Source organism: Simochromis diagramma, unplaced genomic scaffold (genome assembly GCF_900408965.1).
Source record: "Simochromis diagramma unplaced genomic scaffold, fSimDia1.1 OVJJ01000159.1, whole genome shotgun sequence".
In the NCBI taxonomy this organism is placed as follows: domain Eukaryota; kingdom Metazoa; phylum Chordata; class Actinopteri; order Cichliformes; family Cichlidae; genus Simochromis; species Simochromis diagramma.
This window is the reverse complement of record NW_024387197.1, coordinates 4,764,491-4,788,056: the sequence shown is the minus strand read 5'-3', so window position 1 is coordinate 4,788,056 and position 23,566 is coordinate 4,764,491. Positions and strand designations below refer to the sequence as shown.

At 38.5% G+C, this 23,566-nt stretch overlaps 2 protein-coding genes across 12 annotated transcripts in view; one reads left to right on the top strand and one right to left on the bottom strand.

The window, feature by feature from the left end:
• Window positions 1-6: 6 nt before the first annotated feature.
• On the bottom strand, window positions 7-12,712 carry tango2 (transport and golgi organization 2 homolog (Drosophila)). 7 transcript variants are annotated; one of them, XM_040050171.1, is made up of 6 exons: window positions 12,398-12,477; window positions 11,345-11,459; window positions 10,715-10,837; window positions 3,867-3,955; window positions 2,045-2,164; window positions 7-1,906 (listed from the first exon to the last, which is right to left on the bottom strand). In XM_040050171.1, the coding sequence occupies exons 3-6, from the start codon at window positions 10,768-10,770 to the stop codon at window positions 1,785-1,787; spliced, it is 387 nt and encodes a 128-aa protein (XP_039906105.1). In that variant the 5' UTR covers window positions 10,771-10,837; window positions 11,345-11,459; window positions 12,398-12,477; the 3' UTR covers window positions 7-1,784. The 7 variants fall into 7 exon arrangements, with proteins under 7 accessions (XP_039906105.1, XP_039906110.1, XP_039906109.1 ...); XM_040050176.1 differs by lacking the exons at window positions 11,345-11,459; window positions 12,398-12,477 and adding an exon at window positions 12,647-12,712; XM_040050175.1 differs by lacking the exons at window positions 11,345-11,459; window positions 12,398-12,477 and adding an exon at window positions 12,534-12,637.
• Window positions 12,713-13,313: 601 nt separating this feature from the next.
• arvcfb (ARVCF delta catenin family member b) overlaps window positions 13,314-23,566 on the top strand; it is a 241,307-nt gene continuing 231,054 nt past the window's right edge. For 3 of the 5 annotated variants that reach the window (XM_040050178.1, XM_040050179.1, XM_040050180.1), the window contains exon 1: window positions 13,315-13,708. The gene's annotated coding sequence lies outside the window, so the exon portion shown is untranslated. Of the gene's footprint in view, window positions 13,709-23,566 lie in introns of all 5 variants that reach the window. The other 2 variants (XM_040050177.1, XM_040050181.1) reach the window with 2 other exon arrangements.

Sequence of the window (23,566 nt, the reverse complement as noted above, 5' to 3'; positions counted from 1 at the left end):
AAGAAAAAAAAGAGGTAGACCAAAAAGCTTTCAAAGGCTCAGATGATACCGACACTTCTGAAAATAAAGCTCCAAGTAGCTGACTTTTTGTGCAGGTATACACAAGTATATACACAGACCTTTAAGAATACATGTTTGTTTGGAATCTCACATGTGTGTATTTCACTCGGTTCAGTGGTATGCTGAACTCTTGTGGCTTTCTTCACAGTTTGAGGTGCAAAGTCTGCTGAGATTGGGAAATTTAGTCTCTCAGATGCAAAATACTTTAAAAAATGATGTGAAAATTATTAGCGTGAGAAGCAAAAAAGGTCTAGCTAACTATATTTAAAGTGAACCAGAGTTGCAGTATACTTTAAAGCTCAGCAGCCAAACAGCACGATAGGAGTCCCACGGTAACTCATATGATGCTTTCACAGAATGTAGCCTAATATATTGATGGTACTGAGACACAGTGAATCTCAGTATAGTGCAAACAATCTAAAATACATCACTTTGTGCATTGTCGTGCCAATGTGTGCTACTATTATTATGCCATTTTAAAAATGAATACACCACGATCACAAATGTAGGAGTGACATTGGTTTCTGCATGTGGTAAATATATATTGATCAAAAATGTTGATATTTGGCAGAACTGTATTCATAATTCATATAAAATATTGCCTTACAAATAAGCTTAGCTTTGAATGAGCCACTACATTACAGAGATATGTTTAAGTCTTTCAGTTGTATTGCTGAAACTTGCAATACCAAAGCCACAGAAGATGTTTCCAACCTACAATACCGTTTCAAAAAGTAGCACCTTATCCATTATATTGGAGTTGGTAGAAATTATTAGGTGGCAAAGAAAATAATATGAAAAACAAAATATTTCTCTATCCTGAAAGCTCTTTTGGGGATAACAAACTACTTCAGGCTATGTTAAGAGGAGGAAAAGTCCACTTTTTCTTCTCCAACAGAGATACAACTTTTAACCTCTGAACTCTCCTTTCCCCCACTTTCCTTTGGGCAGGTGCAGTCATAATGTTATCAGCAGGAGAGCTGGCTGTACTCCCGTCAGGAGCGGTTTCTCTACCATCAGCAGCACAGCATCAAGCGTCAACACTTTATAGCAAACTTTTTATGTTACACATTTTTGTAATTTCAGGTAATATTGCCTTTACATCAGCTACACTACGCTCCAGCTCCCTAAGACAACAGTATGGCTTCACTATATTGCAGCTCTCTACATGGGCCGACAACCTGACAGCTATCCGAGTGTGCACTGAGCCCATATTCTTTCTTTTCCATGCTTATCATCAAATTCAGTCAAGTCAGGCTTGTGAAGCACATGGGAGGGGGAAAAAGCCTTCGTTATTTTTTATGCTGTCTAGAGTTTCTTTGTTTATAACCCTGAAATATGAACAGGTGTTCCTTTGGAATTTTAATGCTGGCTCGTTCGCAGCTCAGTGTCTTTTCAGTTCTGCCTGGCTGGCACTCCAAAGATGAAGATGTTGCTTTTGTGGTTTTCTTTCCGTGGTACGGCCAAAATTCAGAGGAACAAAGTTAAAGCCCAGTAAAAAAAAAATAAAAAAGAGACTCCTTTACTGTTTAGATTGTGAGAAGACACACACTATTTTGCATATTTCTTCTCACTCTGGAAAATATTTCATCTTATGAAATGCAACAGTGGATAGCGTCTGTTTTTAAATGTTAGTGTAAACATCCACATGATGGATATACTTATTTGAATCAGCTTTATCAGTGCATAGAAAATATGCAGATGGATTTCACAACACGTTTTACTCACTTGAACTCAGCTGTGATGAGGTTAAACCCATTGTACAGGTGGCCTTCTGACGACACCTTCTTCAGGTAGGAGTAGCTGTCCTGATCCTTGTCCATTAAATAGTGAGACACTAGAAATCCTGCAAATTAGCAAACGTAATAAGAAATGTATGTAATGTATGTGTACTACTTATTCCTTAGAATCAGTTATATTATCACATGGATTCTAGACACTGAGGCTGTAAAGGGGCACTTGGGACATTTTCATGGCTGATTACCTCGTCCTTGTGCATCAGGGTTAGGACGTCCCTCCATGTAGTTGGTGATGGCAGCCAGCTTGCCCCTCTTGCTGATCCCCAGCCATGACCCCCCTTCCTTCCCTAGCTCCAAGTCCAGGCCTGATAAACACAGAGTTACAATGTATTTTTAAAAAGAGAGGGGCATCAGACCTCACATGAAAAGAGTATGACTCGATTTTAACGGATAATAACAGAGATTCTTCAGTATACCCTGCTTCTTTTGCATGCCAGTTTTCCTTAACAAGAACAAATGATGGGTAACGAATGATTAACTCAAGAAAGAACTAGGTCATTTGTCACTAATCATATGGCAAACAGACTTTTTAATTATTCACTGCAGCTAAGTGCTAGTTTGAGAAAAAACACAAATTCATGCAATATGCAAAAGATGTGAAAGGGAAAGAATTCAACAGTTAGAAAAATGTTAATAAATAATAAAAAGAGAAAAAAGAATAAATAATTAGTAATGGAAATTTGAAGTTTCTCTGATATTAGTAGCAAATATATATTACATATTATTTTTGAAATGGTCTTATTATGCTTTTACCTATTTGACATCATGCTGTATGCACAAATGTTAAAAATGTGGATATTAAAAGTAGACAAAGTTTCAAAACGTCAGTGTGTGTGTGTGGTCATAGTTCTATATGCAGTGGATATCCCAAATATGACCATTTTAGGCACACAGCTCTGGCTGTGAACACAGGAGCCCCGCCCCCCCAACTGTGCAAAACCTTCTGTTTGGAAGAAACTGCCAATCAAAAGAAATTGGGTTTGAAGGGAGAGCAGTCTCAAAGGGAGAGCGGCTTAAATAGCTTGTTTCATATAGTAGATAGACTGAGTGGCAGTAAGAAATCTAGTCCACATTAAAATGCACAAATAGAAAATATTTTTTTCTGTGTCACTGACATCACAGTCAGAGGAAGTATAAAACTTATATAACCTTCAAGATGTTGTCCAATTGGAGTGAAATCTCATAAGAGTGATGGCAGGAATTATTTTAGTCCATCAGTAAATGAATGTTTTCTTTCTACATCCCTCTCCTCCAGTTGACACAAAGAATGTCAGACACTGCAAATTTGCAGCACTTCCTGGTGATCAATAAAGACAGGTCCACTTATACAGTCAGTGACCTCGAGAGCCAAATGGTCTAATTCCTCTGAGGGTGGATGGAAAGCTAGCTAGATTCCACTGGGACCAATAGCTTACTTCCCTTCTCGCCATGCTACGTCTCCTTCAGGGCCCTACTGCTACCCACCCACCACACTCACGCCCCGTTCATCCCCCAGCCCTGCAGATAAGACAGAGCCATTTATTCCTGTCACATTGCATAAAAACAGCCATCAATTAAGAACCCACTAGTCGAGTTCTGACCCCTCTATTACAAAGGGGAGAGGAGACTGGCGAACAACGAGGATATGGCACCATTTCTTCCCTCAGCAGAAAAACAGAAGACTGATTTTTTCTGATTAGCCATAATGTGTATTGAACATCAGTCAATTAAATGTAGTTTGCTGTGGGTGGGGATGTTCTGCGATGGATTTTTGAGGTGAAGGAAAGGGATTTTTCCTTGATTAATGAAAGCTCTTTATTCTTACAGGTAAAGTTTGTTAAGCAGTACTAAAAAGCCAACCAACCTTGCATATATTAATCAAAATAAGCAATTAAATTCTAACAGACACGTTTACACAAAACATACAAGAAAGTTTTTCACTAATTTGTGTTAGCTTTAGCTTTAAAAATTACTGCTGTTTAGTGAAAAGCTTGACTGATGGTCTCAAGTGTATATGTACAGGCTTACCACTGAGGATCTCATTGCTGGCCCCCCAGAAGTCTGCAGCTTTGGATGGCCTGTTGTAGAACTCATCTCTGTTTGCAGCCAAAATTAGCCTGAGAACATAACAGGTTAAAAGTTGTGAAGGGGGCTCAGCCCCCAATCATAATGCCATGCATACAATGCCTTTACAATACAATTACAACATTGCATTACAATGTTAAAAAGCAATTCATTTAGTTGGATGACCTGTTGTAGTGCCTAAGAACCACCCTGCCACTCCATACACCTGGACAAGATGCAAACTAGAAATAGAGCTGTTTTCTCACCTAACCTCATTACCTGCCCATTTGCTCACCTGGTTCTTCGTGCTCCTATACAGTCTCTCTATCATCTCTCTGTCCAACCTCCTGGACTGACAATCGCACACAAATGCATGGTATTCAACTAAACATAACACAACACAACACAACACAACATAACATAATCCTAAGGGCTGGGAATCCACATTTGATATCAATATAACAGGCTGCTTATTTATGTGAAATCATAATCAGTGAATGTAGGCAAACCAATCGACACTGGCTTTGTAAATCTTTTGTTGACTCTAATCACATGTCCACTACACTTTTTGATCTTTCTTCTTGCTGTTTTCATCCAGCTTTCTCCCTCTCTCGCCTATGGGACATTTATTAAAAATAAATAAATAAAAAAGAATATTTCTATCATATGGTGAGTCTAATTCATTTGATCTTAACATGAAGGTAAGAACATATGCTACCGTTATCCACTAGAGACTTATATAATTACAGTACATATATACATACAGCATCTGTAATGATGAAAACAGTAAGCGTTTGTGGTTTATGGCCAGAAGGTCAGTGTAGAAATAAGCTCCCAGACTGTTACAGTGCAACTTTCACATTTTCAGTATAATAAAGTCCTCAGATACAACCAGAAGCACTCACGTTAAGCATCTCATTTTCTAAATTGATTGAGCAGGAGCCAGAGGAGAGAATATAAAGGGTCAAGGCTGCAAAGAGAAGGTGTTTCTTTGAAGATGACCAAAGGAAAGAGGATCAAAAGGAATGTAACTGAAAAAAGCAAAAGGCAATAGAGTCAGGAGCTCGAGTTTAGAGAATTTATCCATATACAGCAGGCTTTTGGATATGATTGAGTCCCTCCATATAAAACAGGTTTATTTAATGAAGACGTGCAAAAATGAATTGTAACCTTCTTGCAGTGGTTGGATTTGAGTCACAGGGGTCCCATCCTGGAATGAGGCCCAGGGTAGGAAAAGCAAGCCCAAAGAAACTCCATAGGTCCGTCCTCCTGTGGGCCCATCAACCACAGGAGGAGACATAGGATTTTAGTGTCTTGTGTGGATTGGACACTGGTCTCTGGTTACATTGATGGCCCTGCAACCTGAACTCGTATAAGCAGTAGTAAATGGATGGATTGATGGACGGATGAACAGTTACAGATCCCTGTAGTACGTGGGATGGGGTTGAAGTATGGTGTTTCATTACTATTTCCCAACTAGAGCAGCTAGTCATGTGAAATTTTGCAAGAAAATCAATTTTACACCAGCTCCAAGTTTCACAATCTGAAGCCAAATTCTTGAGCAACAAGCAACAAATTCCCATCCACTCTTATGTATTTTGAGACCATGTAACTCGTGGGAGGAAATCACTGATGTTTTTTATGAAATGACTCCAATGCCTTTGGCTTTGTGGTTTTATTCATTTTTAGAAACAACTGAAAACACTTTGAATCTTAAAAAACAAACAAAGAAACTAGAATACAAATACATATTATTGTATTGTAAATATTTAGAATGAAGAGCTCAAAGATTCTGAACATTTGAAATAGACCAGGTTGAATTTTGGAGAAATATGCATGAGCATCTCTAAGTACTGACACAGCCACATAAATGAGAGTTTATGACTATTAAACTCTGTAACTATCAAATAGCTTGAATCAAGTGTTGGATAACCCCACTGCTGTTAGGAGCTACCTAAAGGGGAGAAAAAGCAGGCTATTAAGGGGTTAAAACAATTTGAAATAGTATTTTACAAGTAAATCATCTTATCTCAATCTCATTTTGCAAAGCTGGCTGTGTCTGCCACATGCACGTAACCTCTGCAGGTGTTTTATTCCATTTTGAATTTGTTTTTTATTGTCGAAGCAATGCTACGAGACAAACATTTACTGCTGCAAACAAGAGCGAATAGCCTGAACAAGAGTGTGATCTGATTTCCAATAAATCCCCTTCAATGGGACTCTTAAGTCTGACACAGACTGTCTGTCAGTTAAGCGCTGCACTAAACTTTGACCTACAGTTTATTATTATTCGGAGTAAATCAGATTGTAAAGACGCCATTATGCTCACAACCATTAACAGCAAAACACTGTATTGTGACCTGTATCTAATGCAACACCTGTTCTAACATGTGCCTTTATTCACGGGTCACTTTTTGTCATTTTTGTAGTGGGCTAGTATGTCCTCACTTAGCAGTTAAGACCCAACAATCACACAGCTTCACACAGCCCATCTTTCCTACTCAGATATTATGAAAAACAGTAAACATTGACTCTGTTCCTTGATGAAAAAGGTAACCTCTCTATTTCATGCAATTTGCGAAATAAAATAATCTGCACTATAGCAGCAAATTAATAACATAAACAAATAAAAAGCATCTGTCTTATTTTTAAGTACATATGGGGAATGGCTTCGTATTGTGAAAAGATGCATTGAAAATACAGATAAAGCATTTCAATACATCTTAATGCCAAACTATGTAGAATTATCTATGGCACAGAATATTATTAAAATGATTCAAAAAATCTCAGGAGAAATCTCTGTATACAGCAGCAGGGCTTTGCTGTGAAAGAGTTTGCCTATCTGTAGTCACCTATCAAAAACTTTTGGGGCAGTATGAAATGAAATATAAAAAAATGTTATGTTTTTACAAGCAATTTTTCACTCAGATGTCTAGCCTGCTTATAGAAATCGTTTAATAGCATCTCCACGGTTAGAAAACCTGTAACTAAGTACCACTCTATTGTTTCATATGATTGACGAGGGTAAGTAATAGGAGGTGCTGCTAACTACACCACTCCAATTGTCTAACTGTTCTTCAGAAACTGTGAGCGCCTCTAAAAATGTGGACGTTTTAACTGTTTGTTGGTCTGGAGCATTCAGATATCGTTAGCTTCATAGCATAAGTGCCTAAGTCATTTTTTTGTGTTTTCGGCAGGCAGACGGACAGGATGATGCAGCAGTGGTAGGGGAGTAAAGTTAGGCAAAAATCTCAATTTGACCAAAAAATGACTTAGGCACTTATGCTATGAAGCTAACGATATGTGTTAATACAATGCCGCAATGTTACCAAGAGTTGGGGAGCAGCAAAGTCACCCCAACGTCAGACGATGCAATGCTTAAAGAAACTGCAGAAAACCCAAGTGCTACCACTCAGAGTATGGGTGTCTGAAAAGGTTTCCAGGAGAAAGCCTCTTCCTCCTAAATCCCAAGGCTTCTGAAACAATGTCCTTCAGATAAACAAGACTACAGTGTAGATGTCTGGCCATTGTTACCTTTAAAAAACAAACCAAAAAACCCCTCCATCTAACATCCAACAAGACAATGATCTCAAGCACAGCAGCAAATCTTCAACAGAATGGCTGAAAAAGAAAAGAATCAATGTGCTGAAATGGTCCAGACCTGTATGTAGCAGGTCCTTAAGAGAGTTGTGCATAAGCGAATGCCCACAAATCTCAAAGAACTAAAGCAATATTGTAAAGAAAAGTTGGCCACAATTCCTTCACAATGATGTGAGATAAAAGTCATACAGAAAACTATGACTTTAAGTTATAGCTGCTAAAGGTGGTTCTACAAGCTACTGAATCACCAGGTGCATTTAGACTGAGTTCCATGACAACATTTCTTCTTCATGACTGTATATATATGTGCCCCCCAAACATGCACAATTTAAATCTCAGTGTGTGGTGGGAGCAAGGGGGATGGGGCTGTTAGTCTGAGTATGTTTGCTTGATAATATAATCCTTTTTATATCGAGTTGCTTGGATATATATTTGTATGTCATATTTACTATTGCATCTGCCTCCCCAGGGACAGCAGATGGAAATGAGCTAGTAGCTAAATCTGTTATAAAGCATCACTCCTCCTAAGAGATGAATGCTTTTGTTCATGGTCTCTGACAGTCAAATAAATAAATAACTAAACTAAATTAAGGACAGATGTAAACATTCCCTGTCCCAACTTTTTTGGAAAGTATTGCTTGTTGCTGGCACTGACTTTAAAAAAAATGCCATACATTAAAAAAAGGTTTGGTTTTATTTAGTTTTTGTGCCATTTCCAATAAATATAGGGTTTAAACTATATTTATGTAAACCATTGCATTTCATTCAATATTTTTAAATATTTCAAGCAATTTTATAACTTCATCTTTAGATGTATTGAGGTAAAGACTGCTGTCATATGATTACAAATCATTAAAAGCCACAGAGGTCAGTGAAATGCATCAGAACCTGCAAATGTATGTTTTTATTCCTAAGCTTCTAATGGTCTTCCTATTATTCCTTCAACATAGGAGCTTGCATCTTGTTAAAAGCAAACAAATAAGGCCAAATGACATAACAGGGGTCGATCTCTGTGTATCAAAGGCTAATGACAGCCCGTTCCCATGGTGCTTTATGAGCCACCACTGCTCCTGAAAACAAAGCTAACACTAATGATGCTACACAGGAAGAGAGCATCTGCTTTTGCATCCTGAGGGGCAAATCCCATGCAAGTGGCTCGGATCACAGCGTGATTCAGCCAGCTGGATCATGTAGGAGGCACAGTGGTAAGGAAAGAGCTATCAAAGCTCATTGACACTCAACTTTGATTTCTTTCTATTCAACAAACACAGTGACTTATGTATCCAAACACATGTGGCTCCCATGGGATAATTTCCTGAGCCTTTGATAAATTTACACCAAGGCATGTTAATGTTAACCTCATGGTGGGTCTAGAAAGATAAAGGAATCACCAAAGTCACTAGACTTTCATTATCATCCTCTGTAGATAACAAAAGTCACCAAAAGCATGGACATCTTCAATTGTTGTCGAGACATTTAAGGTTGTGTCAGAGTGATGACCTAACAGGCATGCTGCCATCGTATATAGTGACCTTATCCCAAGAGGATCAATCATTTTATTTGCTGTTCAGTTACAGTGTCAGCATGCTTACATCATGAATACATGCTTAGGGGTGGCTCCAGCTCAGGAGGTGGGACAGGTAATTTACTGATCAGAGGGTTGGTGGTTTTCTAAGCACTTAGAAATAGAAGAAAGTGCTTATATGAATGTGGGGTGAATGAGACATGTTGTATTCTTCTTTTAGTGCTCAAATAGAGTACAGAAGTGCTATATAAGAACCAATCTATTTATCATATACTATAATTTACTTGCAAAGAGCCATGAGCAACATGAGATAAAGAACTATTACAAAAGCTCTATGAAGGGCTGCCATTATGCTGTTTGTTTAGTACATCAGCATCATCTTTTGGTTAAAGGGATTGTAAGTGGCACTTTTATATTATGTTTAAATGACTAACCTTAATGAGAAGTGATACAATATATCCAGGTCAAAATCATACTGCAATGCTATTTGGTGGACTGCTGCAGTGCTTTTGTTCTGAGCAGCTGGTGAAGAAAAACACAGCGGAGACTAGAAATTGCGTTTCTGAATACAGAGATCTCAGCATGAGGGTAATCAGCGAGTCATTTGTGTGGAATATTAACCCATTTAACTCCCGCAGATCCATTCCTGTCATTTTGTGCTGTGAGCGCTATAATAATTGCACTTAATGAAACTTTAATTCTGCCTTCAATCCAATTTGATCTTAGCATGCTGCATATTCCTTTTGATTTACACATTCGCCTGAGAAAAAGAAACTACTTCTGCAGCCAGTACAGTCTATAAATAGCAGACATGATGCTGCATTAGGACACAGTGCGTTTCACCTTTCCCCAGGTTCAGGTCTGAGTCAGTACTCATAACACACCTCTGCTGTGATCTCCTTAGGTGAGGTCAGACTCCCAGAGGGAAGGACAAAGATGGACAATGGCCTGGCAGAGAGCTTGCTCTCAAGCTCTGGGGGATTATAATAAGCTGGGGCTCCACATACCATCAGGCTGTAACGCACACTGACTGCTTGTACTACACCGATCTGTGCTGTTCACTAAAAGAAGTTAGCATTTACTGCTGGGTAGGGCACACGGAGGTTGCACAAAGAGTCAGTGCTTTCATAAAATTGGTAGAGAGGCTGTTTCTAACTTTCCTAGCTGCAGGGAGTATCCGGCTTTGTGAGGGAATCACAGCAAAGATGTGAAAAAACATTGCAAGAGTTTGGTAGCTGCATGTTAACTGTGAATTTTGAGAAATATGCTCTAAGTAAAATATTAAAACTGGCCCAAACAGTTACATAATAAATCTGCATGAGAACATAAATGTTCTATAGAGTTTTTATCACCTTGCCCACTAAAACATAGCGCATAGAGATGGCAATAACATTAACATAACCACAATATTTCTCCACTTGCTGCTACACACTTGATTTACGAGGTTAGGAGAGTAATATTGCACTTAAGAGTCTCTGCTGGAGTGTCCTTAGGCAAGATACTAAAATCTCTGCTCAGAGTGTGCAGTTCTGTGGCTGACAATGCCTCGAGAGGGTTTGCTGATACCTGTTTTTTGTGCTTACCTTGTTTTTGCTTTATTACCCACAGTCATATGAGACAGCTCTATTGTTTATCAAGAACTTGCTTCAAGTCCTTGTATATTTAATGCATGACTTAACTGCCTTACCTGTAGGCATTTTTGGATGCAGGCCGGGGGTCAAACTTGAAGAAAATTATACACATGGATGTGCTGGGGATTGATGGCAGGGCTTTCACTTGGTTCACATCTGCCTCTAAATCTCAGCCATACCTGACAAAGAAAAGAATATAGGAGTTATTCTGAATACCCTTTAAAGAAAACAAACAATCGAATTCCCACACCTTGCGATATCACAGCAAAAACAAAAACGACTAATGAAAAAAAAACAAAAAACTCCTTGTGTACTTTAACTCCTATTTCTCTTGATTTCCCTTGAAGTGTTTCAAAATCTTGACTGATAAATTGTGGTAAATTTAATTAACCAGACTAGATTTGGAAAGGCACCTTCCTATATAAAGTCTCATGCCTGATGATGCACGTCAAAGCAAAAACCAGGGTAAGTCAGAATTCCTGCAGTGATCAGAAACAGTGCAGCATTGCAAAGCATGCTAAGCATTTTGCTGCAGGGAAAATTCCAAAGAACAGAATGGCCTTTATATTTCTTAAATGAAAGCAGTTTGGAATAAACAGGACTCTTGAAACTTTTGAACTAGCAGGCCATCCAATCAACCAAAAGAGCAGGGACTTTAGTAGAAGTGACCCAGTGGTCGTTCTTACTGAAATTCTGTGTGGAGATGAGAGAACCTTCAGAAGGACGCTCATCACTGCAGTACTCCAATGATATCGGGTTTATGGCCCAGATGGCAGGCAGAAGGAGGTTCCTCATATCAGACTATGAGAAAAAAGATTTCTAACCTGAGCAAACCAAGTCCTCTCATCGCCTGAAAGCGACAAGAGTGAGTGACCAGAAAATAGACAATATAGACTACTGCAGTTGGCAAAGACGTTCAACCTGCCAAGGGGATCCCCACCCAGACTCATGATTTATTCCACCGACAGTTTGTAAATTAAATACAAACATCTATGTATAAGCCTGGAAATATATCCCAGGTGACACACCTCTAATAAAACAAGGTTAATGTGATATTCACGTTTTCTTAATTAACATATTTTCTACGTTTTTATTTCGTCATTTTGAGGCGAATAAAGTTCTGAAAACTTTCTGAATACATTGTTTCCAGACTTAGAACACAGCACCCAAAAGTTTTTTTTCTGTCTGTGTTCACTCAGCACCTAGTTTATGTGTGGAAGAAAAACGGTTTCCCTTTATAGAACAAGCTAATCACATTTTATTACAGTCTTTGCAGTATATTGTGTGGTCATGTCCTGCACCACATTCAGAAGGACTGGGATACAAGTCATTCAGCTACAGTATCCTAACTGTAATGAGTGCAAAGGTAGCAATTGAGTAGAGTCGTAAACTTAGCCATATGTCACAATGGCATTTAATGACTCGCTAGTCCGACCCCAATAATCAGCTGGTATTATGAAGCTAGAGGGTTGTGACAACTTGTCACAGTTGACATCAACTACACATTTTGAATGATACGAGGACACGAGCGACTAGCATTGTCGCAGGACATTAATATTTGATAGACAGCAACGAACTAGCTCAGTAGCATATCCACAGACAAAATATTAGTCGAGTAATATGGTTAGTTGAACGATTAGTTCCAGGATAACTTCACCTACACATAACTAGCTAACGTTAGCTTAGTAATAGTTAACAGTATAACGAGGACACCGACCCAGCAAACTTTAGCTACCTACCCAAACTTAGCTGTGTGCGAAACAATATACTACAAATGATATCTGGCTTATCGGTTTTCTACACTGCTGTTGTGTCGCCTACTTGTACTCACCACCCCTCAACACTCGGTGTTGACAGCTAAAAGGAAGTACTCACAAAGAGTGACCTCGATTTGAGTCTTCAGTCGTTTCATAAGGCTAAAAATCCGACGTGACCGGTTATTATCTGTGACGTGACCTTAACCCCGCCCGCCTCTGCATTTTACATACCTAAAACAAGCGCATATGCTCAGTATTCCAGTATGATTGGTCATTTTACAAAACACGAACAGCCAAGCTCGCAGTAAACGGAAGCAATGAAGTTTCCGGTTTAGTTAACGTTATTTTCAAAATAAAAGCATTAGTGTCATAACTGTGTTTTTATGTTACAATTCTTTAAGGAAAAAACGGCTTGGCTAACAGGGTTTATTTTATTAACATGATTATGCCTCACAATACAATATAACTGAAAACTATATTGTCATTTGTTTTAACACATAGACTGTAGTACAGGGTAGCATTTTTCCAAATAAGGAACACTTTTAATTTGAAAAATATTCTGTAGACGTCTTTTTTGTATTCCCGCGGGCTTCACGATGTAGTATTGACATCAATCATGTCATATCAATAGATAGGAGAAGCCTACAGAGAAATGCAAGATGAAACTGATTAAATAAAATAAAATAAAATTAAATTAAATTAAAAATTGATATAGAGTTTTATGAATTTAATGGAAGGTTTAACAAAATAGTATTTTTTAAAAATTCACTGACAGAAAAACTTAAACGTAATAACAGGAATAAATTCACTGAAAGTAACAAGTCTTTTTATGAATAATCGAATAAGGTTAATTTTCCTCCAATAGCAGTTTGAATGGGGCGGAGACACTCGCTGTGACCGACAGCATCCAGCACTGTTGTGGATGAGCGGGATAAAGGCTGCTCTGCCTTTCATACACTAGAATACAACTTCGCTGTCTCTAATTAACGTATTTATTAGCCGCTTCGAGTGCATCCAATAACTTCAAAGCCCATTAGGTTAGGTTTACTGTTTGTTATTATTTTTTATTTTTTCCCCGCTGCATGTGGAGCGACTAAAGGGACTCGCCGACAGCAACCTGCCAACTCCAGTTTGAGAGATTTGGCAGGTTGTGAGAGTAGTAGGCTCTCCCTGCAGCAGCTAGGCTAACTTGCAGGCAAAAATAACGGCGTTCGCGGTGAGGCTCGGAGTACTGCTCATCACAACGGGGAGTCACTTCGCCTGCGGGAGCAACGATGACCGGGAGAAACTGAGGTAACCAGAAAACAGCTCTGTTATTATCTCGTAAGTTTTATCCTGTTCTCTCAGCAGGAGGCGGGTGTGACAAAAATGTCAATTAACATCAGGAAAGCTCACAATAACCCGCGGGCTGTGTTTCCTGACATGAGCAGGTGCTCGTCTGAAGTGTAATGAACTGGACTCGGTGTTATTTGGTTAAAGCTTTAGCTAATTTATTGTTTAAATATACGTTTTTAGGGTGGCGCGGTGGGAAGAGATATATTTAATGCTCCTTAAAAAAATCTATAACAACCAGGGCTTGGATGAAATTGAATATATCTGCGCGTGCTCCCGTGTTGTAAACATTCATGGATGCAGTCGAAGGACGCGAGAGCCGCCACGAGCTGTCAATCATCTCATCCTCACTGCTCTATTGTTTTTCGCTCGTGCTGTTTGTGAGTGAGTTTCCATGGAGAGTCTTCCGGTTTCTCTACTCTAATTACCTTATTTGGAGAAGGGGCGGCTGACTGATGGAGTGCTGCTGTTGTTGGGTTAATAGTGCTGTATACACGCAAGCGCCCGAGTGAAGTAGATGTTTTGAAAGAGTTATTCTCAATAGACGCTGATGTATCCTGATCAGGCTTTTCACACTCGATAGCCTTCCGATGGCCTCGAGGTGCGCTGTTAAAGCAATTAACTGTGCAATTAATTTATATCTCAGCCTCGTGGCAAATCGAAATTTATAAACTGTCACCCAATCTTTTTTTTTTTGTGACACTCAACATTCAGAACGAAAGCACGTTAAATTGGTATTTTGCAACCCCGCCTCACTGACCATTAACAGATCATCTACAAACCCACTATTCAGCCTTATAATTTTCTTTCCAGATGAACATGAGGGTACTTTTTAAAACTTAAAAACTGTGATCAGTAGGCTTTGTCAGTGAACCATCATGCAAACAGTCTAGGTCTGAGTTTACACTTGTTTTTTAAAAAGTGTCTTTGGCAATTGGATGGCAAGTGAGCAGCTCAGACAAATCAGTGTTTACATCTGACTCTGATTTCCTTACTGTCTAAGTCACTTCCAGTAGAAGGTCAAAGGAACAGTAATGTAATTAAAGGAGGCCTAGCAAGCAAAATGACATGTTACAAGGACTAAGACAGTACATTCTGTTGCAGCTGTCCTAAACCAAATAGGACACCAAAGTATCCTACTAATATATCATTGCTTCATAGCCACATAGAACTCAAAAATATGGAAAATTTGTGCCCATTTAACAACATAAGACTTTATATTTTGTGACTATTTCACAAACTGCCTGATGCTTGGGTTTTTTCATTACAATTTTATAATAATACTAGTTATTTCCATTGAAATGTTGTGATAACCCTGACTGCAGGTTTATCTAAGTTCTAAGTGAAAGCAACTTGGCTTCCTTGAGTTTTCTATATACATTTAAACTTTTATCCAACTGACTGGTGGAGTCAGTTGGATAGGAACACCTTGTGTTAATGTGTGAGTTATCACTTAGATATAACACGACCTGCATTCCGAGTCTTTCAAGTGGAACATGGATATACACAGATAAATTATTAAATGCTTTTAATTGGAAGCTTACACAGACACCCACTATGGTGGTTTATGTGCACTCTTTTGTGTAAGGAATATGTATGGAGTGACCAGCCAAACAGTGGTGACACTGTAGTGAGATCTGAGGCCAAAGGTCTGCACTATGCAGCAAGTGGTAACTTCAGGTTTAAACCTGGGTTTTCAGTGCAATAATTATGCTTGATTTTTACCGGGCACATTGCCATGGCAACTTATTCTTCAGATCTAACCTGTGCTGAAGAAGGTTATGTCGAAGATAAGAGATTAACAGATACAAACTCCCTGCCCACAGACAAGTCAATACTCAGGATTGCCACCATTCCTGGAAGATCCCTTATACCTTGGTGGATTTATAGTCTTCATCTTTCCCTGATGACTCTCACTAAGAAATATAGATCCTTAGAGGCAACTTTAATCCTTCATTTTTGTCCACTGCTGTTTGCATTTAGTTTAACAATATTTATTATTCTGTAGCCATTAATATATTATACAAATACAGTGAATCGGTTTGCATCTGTGGAGTTTATGTTAAATCTGCTGGTAGACTAAATCTACATCTGAATTCTGTTTTTATTTTTATTTGTTACTTGCTTTCAGACCATTAGGTAGCACCTGGGCTGTAGCTGAAAAAACAAGGCTAAAATTGTCTTATGTAAATTTAAAATAATTTAATAGAATATGCAAATATAATTTGGCATATGCTCCTGTCTTAATGGTAAAACTCATCTGGTAAATTTGCTACGGTATTTTTGGTGGCTTTCCTTCATGGTTTTGAAAAAAAAAAAGACTTTGTAAGTATCATAGTCCTTCAGCATTAATGACCAACGTGCTAAAAGTACACAGACGTTCATACAGTGCTTTTAGTTGTATACTTTTATCCTCTCTCTCTGCGGACATCTCATTGGCAGAATGCTTAACCCTAACAATAACCATCAAAAATGAATGCCTAATCCTAAACCTAAGCCTAAACCTAGCCAGAACCTAATAGTGACCCTGACACTAAAACCACATTTTGAGCCTCAAAAATGCCTTCAAACTTGTGGGGACGGCATTTTGTCCCCATAAGTGACTACTGGTCCCCACAAGTATAGCAGCATGCCAATTTTCTGTCCTCACAAACATGTACTCAAACATGTACTCAAACAAACACACACACACAGATTTCTCTGTACTGTGTTGGAGATTGGTCAGATGCTGCTAACACCGCTCCTTTCAAGTAAATGTGTTTGTAGCGAGAAAGTTAAACCCTGGGTTGAATGACAACCAATCATGTTGGAATGACTCCTGCACTTGAGTCCAGATGTTAAAGTAAATGAAGCCAGACAGAATAAAACCGAATAGAATAGAATAACTTTAATGTCCACATCGGTGGAACACTGTCTTTGTTCAACAAAGATAGGGATGTCCTGTGTATGTTGCAATTGCTTTGTAGTACAAACCCGAGGCACTGCTGACTTTGTCAACCAGCTCACATAGTGGATGTGTATAGATAACAGCCCTCACGCACTATGTAAAACAGTAATTTATAGTATGAAGAGAAAGAAAAGAAATAAACATCTGATGTCTTTCTCTCTTAAGGCTTTTGACATTTCTGCAGAAGTTTTGCACTGACTCAGAATTTAGCTCATTTATGCATTTCAGACTGTGTTACAGAGAATGCTGCTGCATTCAGAAACATCCCAAAAGATTGCTTGATGTGTATCACTATATAGAAGGTGTATGCTACACTTTACAGCACAGTTAGTACAAACAAAATGCTCCTTTACACTGACTGTTATGTGTGTAGGACCTTAGCCTCTTAATTGTTTGCTATGGTTGACTTAGGTCATGACAATCATATTTTTAAAAGTTCCTCAGATGCTTCTTTTGTCAGAATACATTTTAGACTGATTGGTAATAAGGTAGGAGCTCATTTTGAAAATATTTGCAGCTCACACACAGTGAGCAGTCTCTGGACAGAATGAGAATCTCTGCGCCACCTATGAGTGTGCTGAAAAGCGAAAAATACTCAATAACTGGGGGTAAACAAGAAGACTTCCAATGAATGCTAATGTTTAAAAAATCTTTGTTTTTCCCTTTGCTACGTAAGTTATCACACACTTCCCTGTGTGCCAACTGTCTTGTATTTATGTATTCTGTCTTTCTTGAGGGGAATAATGTTCAAATATTTGGCCATAATCATCTTAAAAAACAATTATAGGGGTTACTGCATGTTGTGCCAAATGCAGAAAGATGTTTTAGAATGGTTGCAATAGGAAAATGTTTTATCCTATCGATGGAGACCAAACCAAACTTTTTAATTTTTCATGAATTTTTTATAATCACCACTTAAATATCAGAAGGTTAAAATGGCATTTTTCTAATGAGCCTGACACGACCTGAGGTCATTTTAATCTTGAGAACAGTTTATGCAGTAAGGCACTAATTTATTAGGACGTCCGCTGCTTCAAAACTTAGTATTCTTAACTGTTAGCCCCGTGGCATATTTGTAATTTGAATGTAACTGTGTGAGCTGGTCAGATGACGTCTTTGTTTCAGTTTAGTGGCACTGTCTGAATTTGAATCCGTGTTTTGAATGTTATACTTTCCATCTATCCATCACTCCTTCCCTCCCTGACTGTGTCACAGGGGCAGACATAACAGAGCAGGTTGGTTTATGTGATACACGATTAGTCACAGTCTGATATTTCTGACGGATGATACTAACATTTCCATGCCAATATTTTGTACCATTGCAAGACATCTTAACACTTGCAAAAGGAGCGTTGTAAACAACAGAAAAGATGTCTCCATGCATTCATTTCTTTTGCAATACACTGAAATAGCAGTTGCAGTGTATTGCAACAGACCATGGGCATTTTATAGTACCTGCATTTTGTGTATCTAGGACAACCAATACTACTAGCAGAGATGTAGTCTCTTAAGGGGGAATCATATTATGAAGTCAAATCAGGGAATTATCGTAGCCTCTAAATAAAGGATTCAGCCACTATGACATTTAATCAAGCTAGTGTTTTTATCAACATGCCACCTTATTGTCTTTTTCTGTGCTGTCAGAGATAGCAAACACTATCCTAACAGTTTTTAGTAATATAAATGCACCCATGAAATATCCACCCATCTATTTTGGTTGCATTATAATGTTGCTTCATCCAGCCAGCCATTATAATCACACCAGCAGTAGCTGGGACACATTGTCTCATTGGAACAGGGATTAAGGGGCATCAACAGCAAAAACAATTGGAGATTCAGATGAACATGTATGCAGTTACAAAGTGTCATACTTCATCATTCTGTCTGATTAAAGGTAATCTTAACATTTTTATGAAAGCCTTTTAATAAATTGGTTACTCTGTTAAAACCCTAGACGTCTTTTCACAGCTTGCATTGACTCAGCAGCAAAGCACAAGTGTAATTATTACCACAAATGACGATTCTTTAAGGTCTTTAAAGACTTTTTTTTCATGACATTTATGAACCGTCAATGCAAGAAAAGCAGAGGTGTAACTGAACAGTGCTAACAGTGCTAGTTTAATTTGTGCACCTGATTACTTCTCCTGCTATGATGAGATAAAGCGTATGTTTCAGAAAAGGTAAACAGGTTTTACTGACTTTAATCTTTCCTCCTGATCATTTCCAGATCCACTTACCAGTCTACTGTAACTTTAAGTAATGCTAAATGCAGCGATGGTTTTCCAAATGTGTCTTGGGTAATCAGATGAAAACTGGACATCTGAGACACATCACCTTTTCTATGCCAGCGCCCAGCTGGGCCTGACTTTGTTACTCTCTAACACCTTGACTACATTTTTGCTGTGAATCTATGTAGAACATGCAACATAGCCTACACAACTGGCCAACACTGTTACCAGCATTCATACCTGTGTGGGCTAACTTGATGGTGATGTTAAATTTATAGTGAGGTGCAGGTCAGGTTACTGCAGAAGGTTTCAGAAGGGTTTATGGTTTTAAAATATTTGCAGTGTAATTGCAGATATGTTATAAGTTTTCATAAGTATAAATTCACTAATAAGGCCCCAGTCACATCTGCCTAGAGACAGGTCAGAAACTTTGTGGCAACCACTGGTCACTAAGGAAAAGTGTACATTTTGCAACTGGTTGGCAAGTGATTGCAGGAGGTTTCCGTTAGTGGCTGAAATTGGTCAGAAAAAGCAAAACAGTCTTCTTTGCTATTAGTTTGGTTTCTTGTAGGTAGCTGTGGTCACCAGTACTTTGCATGGAAGACGCCAGCTTGTATGAAAACACCAAAGTGGTATTGAGATTGAACTGTGTGAAGCAAACTGCAACCAGCTCACCTTGTGTTGGTGTGTGTGGCTGAGGTTTAAGTCCCTTACGCTAGAAGTTCAATGGCCCTGGGCACAGTAATTTTGCTAAGTGGAGGCTGGCAAGCAAAATGAAATGTTCCAAGAACCAATAAACTCTGCGAGCTGTTCCAGCAACACAAAGTCACATGAAACTTGTAGAAGTGGGGCAAGAACCAGAAAAAAGCACCATGTTGTGCAGAAGTGTCATATTTTCTGGTCACGTCCTTGATGAGGAGCCATCAGGACACATTAGGGTTGCAGAGTATGTTTGCACTTACACTTAATTTAATTTAGGCCACTTTTAGACACTTTTAAAACTAACTCTAAAAAGGGTCTAAGTGGAGCACAGTCCTTATTAATACGATGGGTTACACGTATGATTTTCCTGCCGTGAAATGAAATAAATAAAAAACCTGCTGCAAACATTATCCAGAGGGGCACCATGGATTCCTTTTCTGTCTGGACAAAACGATTTTTCACACACACACACACACACATTATTTTCTGATGTAAGAATGCAGACGCATAGGGCAATCCTAGATTACATGATTTCACAAATTAGGCACATGAACACCTGAACCTCCTGGGATGACTTGTGGAAATTTTGACCTTGCGTTTGCAGAACTGGCTTCAGTGTCATTCCAAACAACATAAAATACATGATGTATTAAAATGACCCTGTTCATCAGTGTCAACATATTTGTAGCAATGTTGTACATTGAGAAACAATGTTATGTTAATCACATTATACTCGTCTCATTATAGTTTCATGGTCAATGTAGCATTTCATTAGTGATTGTGCACGGGAATTATAGAGCAGCAGAGTTATATAGAAAGGGCATTGCGTGTTTGTCTATTCAGTTGGAGCAGAAATGATGTGCTTCACATCCTTGAGTGCCAAATGCATAAAGTAGTAGCGGTGTTAAAAATGTACGCAGTATTTCTTGACTGAGTCACGTAGAGAGGTAATTATCAGCAACGCTATCCTAGCACACATGAATTATTTCAAAGAGAACAAAGGCTGATTCCTGTGTGTGTTTGCTGCATATGGAAACGGAGATGACTGCGATTCATAACTTCTTCTGCTGAGATGGATCGTGCATGAGCTGTGTTTTGTGAGCTGACTGAAGCTGTCTGTAATAGTGAGTGGTCAGAAGAAAGCCAGCCCGGACTTGGAGTGAATGGGTCTTTGTGGGACAGACACCTGCAGAGCTCTGCCTCCTGCTCCTGAAGTGATTAACATGCACCTCCAACCTCCCTGGCCTTCCAGCTCCACAGTCCCTCGGCCACCCATCCTGGCACTGATCTGTTGACTTGGCACCTGTTCTACATCACCCATCCAGCAAAGGCTATAACTCATGTCTTTGTCTGGGCTGAGTCAACACAGTGTGACTACAGAATTCTGTTAGGATTGTATCGATTACCTCTGTCAGGGGATTAAATTTAGAAGTTTTGTAAGGGTAATAAAGTGTAGCTTTGTTTCAACAGGACCTGGGCAAAACACATTTGACTGTCTAGAAAGAACTGGGTTGCTCTGAAGGGAACAGAGATATTAACACAGAGACGAGACATGGAGCTAAAAGAACCCTGAATAGAAATCTATCAGAGATTTCTGAAACCTAATGGGAAACATGTCAGCCAATCCGTTACTAAAGCATGAACACAGTAGAGGATCACGATCGGGGTGTCTCTAGCTTTGGGCTGTAGCTCAGCAGGTAGAGGAGGGCATCTACTGATTTGAAAGGTTGGTGGTTTAATCCTTGGCTGCTCCAGTTTGTATGCCAAATATCCTTGGGCAAGATACTAACCCCAAGTTGCTTTCTGATGCATCCATCGGTGTATGAATGTTAGATAGAAATCACTCAAGAATAGGAAAAATTGCTTGTATGAATGAGGCACGTTGTATAAAGAGCTTTGAGTGCTATATAGGAATCCGTCCATTTATCACCCATGTGGTAACAGGCATGTCTCTCTCTTCATTATCATTATTGTAATGACAGAGGTTAGTGTACTTTTTCTTGCCTTTTGTATCCAGAACATAAATCAACGTGACATTTGTTCAGTACTCATGAGATGAGCTGTTGATTCTGTCAGAACTCTGGGTCAAAGCGGTAATGTTGTGAAATGTGCATGATTAATAATAAATAAACTTGCAGTGAAAAATCAGCTTTGTAAAGTCAAAAAACTTTTGAAGAATCTTTTGTTTGGATTTGGTTGGTGTTTCTACTCTCCTACTTCTCCTGTAGGGCTTCAGAATGGCTGCAAGGAGTCATTCTAAGATGGCAGCCAGTTACTTGGTTGGCTTTTAGAATGACTTTGGTCTGAAATAAAACAGAAACATCAAAATTCTCCTTCCTGTGGCTTTCTGTCAAGTGATTTGAGAAAGTGCAGCTACAAAAAAAATCAGCTCTGGGGACCTTTAGTGAAGTGACACTGTGAAAGTAGAGAGCAAATCCCCAGATATAATCAGATGCTTTTCTTCCACAAAGGTAATGCTTCATATGACCCGTATTGCTTAATATGCTGACCTTTTTGTAAAAAAATTGTTTTAAGTTAAATAAAATATAATCTTTCAACAAAAACACAGAGAAGGCACGATGTTCAAGTAATACTGGAGAATATAACTTGACTTTATGACGGTATTAATATTAGCAAGATGTAAAAAACATAGAATAAGGTCCTTCCTAATGCCGCAGTTGAACAGCTAATGTGCTTTTAAAGATTAGATAGTTATATATAGTGAATATTATTGCAGTGACAGTTATACTCAGTGAAAAAGTACCACGATAACTGAAAGAATTTCTTTAAAGTCTTTTAAGAGTCTCTTCACCTTCTCTGCCTCTCTGGGCCTTAGGTGGTTGGGAGAATGATAGGTAGCTATTACCAACAACAACAGCCAGCTAGTTCTTTTCACTTCTGATCTTTTCAATCCCAGCCTGTCGGATTGTTGTACACTATTAGCATGTTTTGCTCTGATTATTTAAATGAATTGCGCCGTTTTTAGCTGAACCCAAAGGCTCACATATAATGAAAGCAGTCATAGAAGGTCAAAATTCAGACCATTTTAATTGTTAAAAGCTTTAAATGAGAATAACCCGAGACTGTTTTGTTCTATACTTTGGAGAAAATAGAAACTAGATGTGCTGGACACTTAGTGTGCCTATATCAGTGAATGCTATATTCAGTAGTGATTGTATGTTATCATAATGTCCTAAAGATGCTCTAGGATGGCATTCAGTCCCTAGACCCTTGGACCTACTGTCATTTGTCTCTCTTTAGGAGATCATTCATCATTAAGGTATTAGCTATGGCTAATAATAAAAAGCTAACATTAATGCTCAAGTTTGACAGTGAGTGATAGCTGTCCTGTTTATCTGTAACATTCATAGACTGTATTATTTTTAACAGGACAACACAATTGTTTGTGTCTAAAAAGTGTTATATTTCTCATAATCCCAGAGGTGAGAGAAGCAGCTACAGTAGCTAGACAGAAACAGCGAGTCTGCTTTACTAACTCTAGGTCAGCAGCAGCAAAAATAAGATGCTAAGTGATAAAAAACAACAACAACAACAATAAATGCAGGAAATAAACTGCAGCTGAAGATATTTGCATGAACCAGTATTGTTCTGTGCCTTTTACTTTAGTAAAAAAATGTTTGTCTTGAGTATCAAACATTTTTTCTGGGTATTGGTGTTGAACTTGAAATTCTATTATCGTGACAGCCCTAGTCTTTATGCCACTGAGATCTGTACTGTTACAGATACCAAAAAATATATTACTTTGCAGCTAATAAAGTAATTAACAGTATATATAAAACCACTTCATATGCTTTACGCAAACCACCGTCAGTAATTTTCAAAAATCAATAACTACTATACAAGAATCTGTTTTTGTACTTTTTTCTATTAAAAATGTTTTCATCCTGTTCCCAGTTGCTGAGTTTGAGTCATACTATAAAG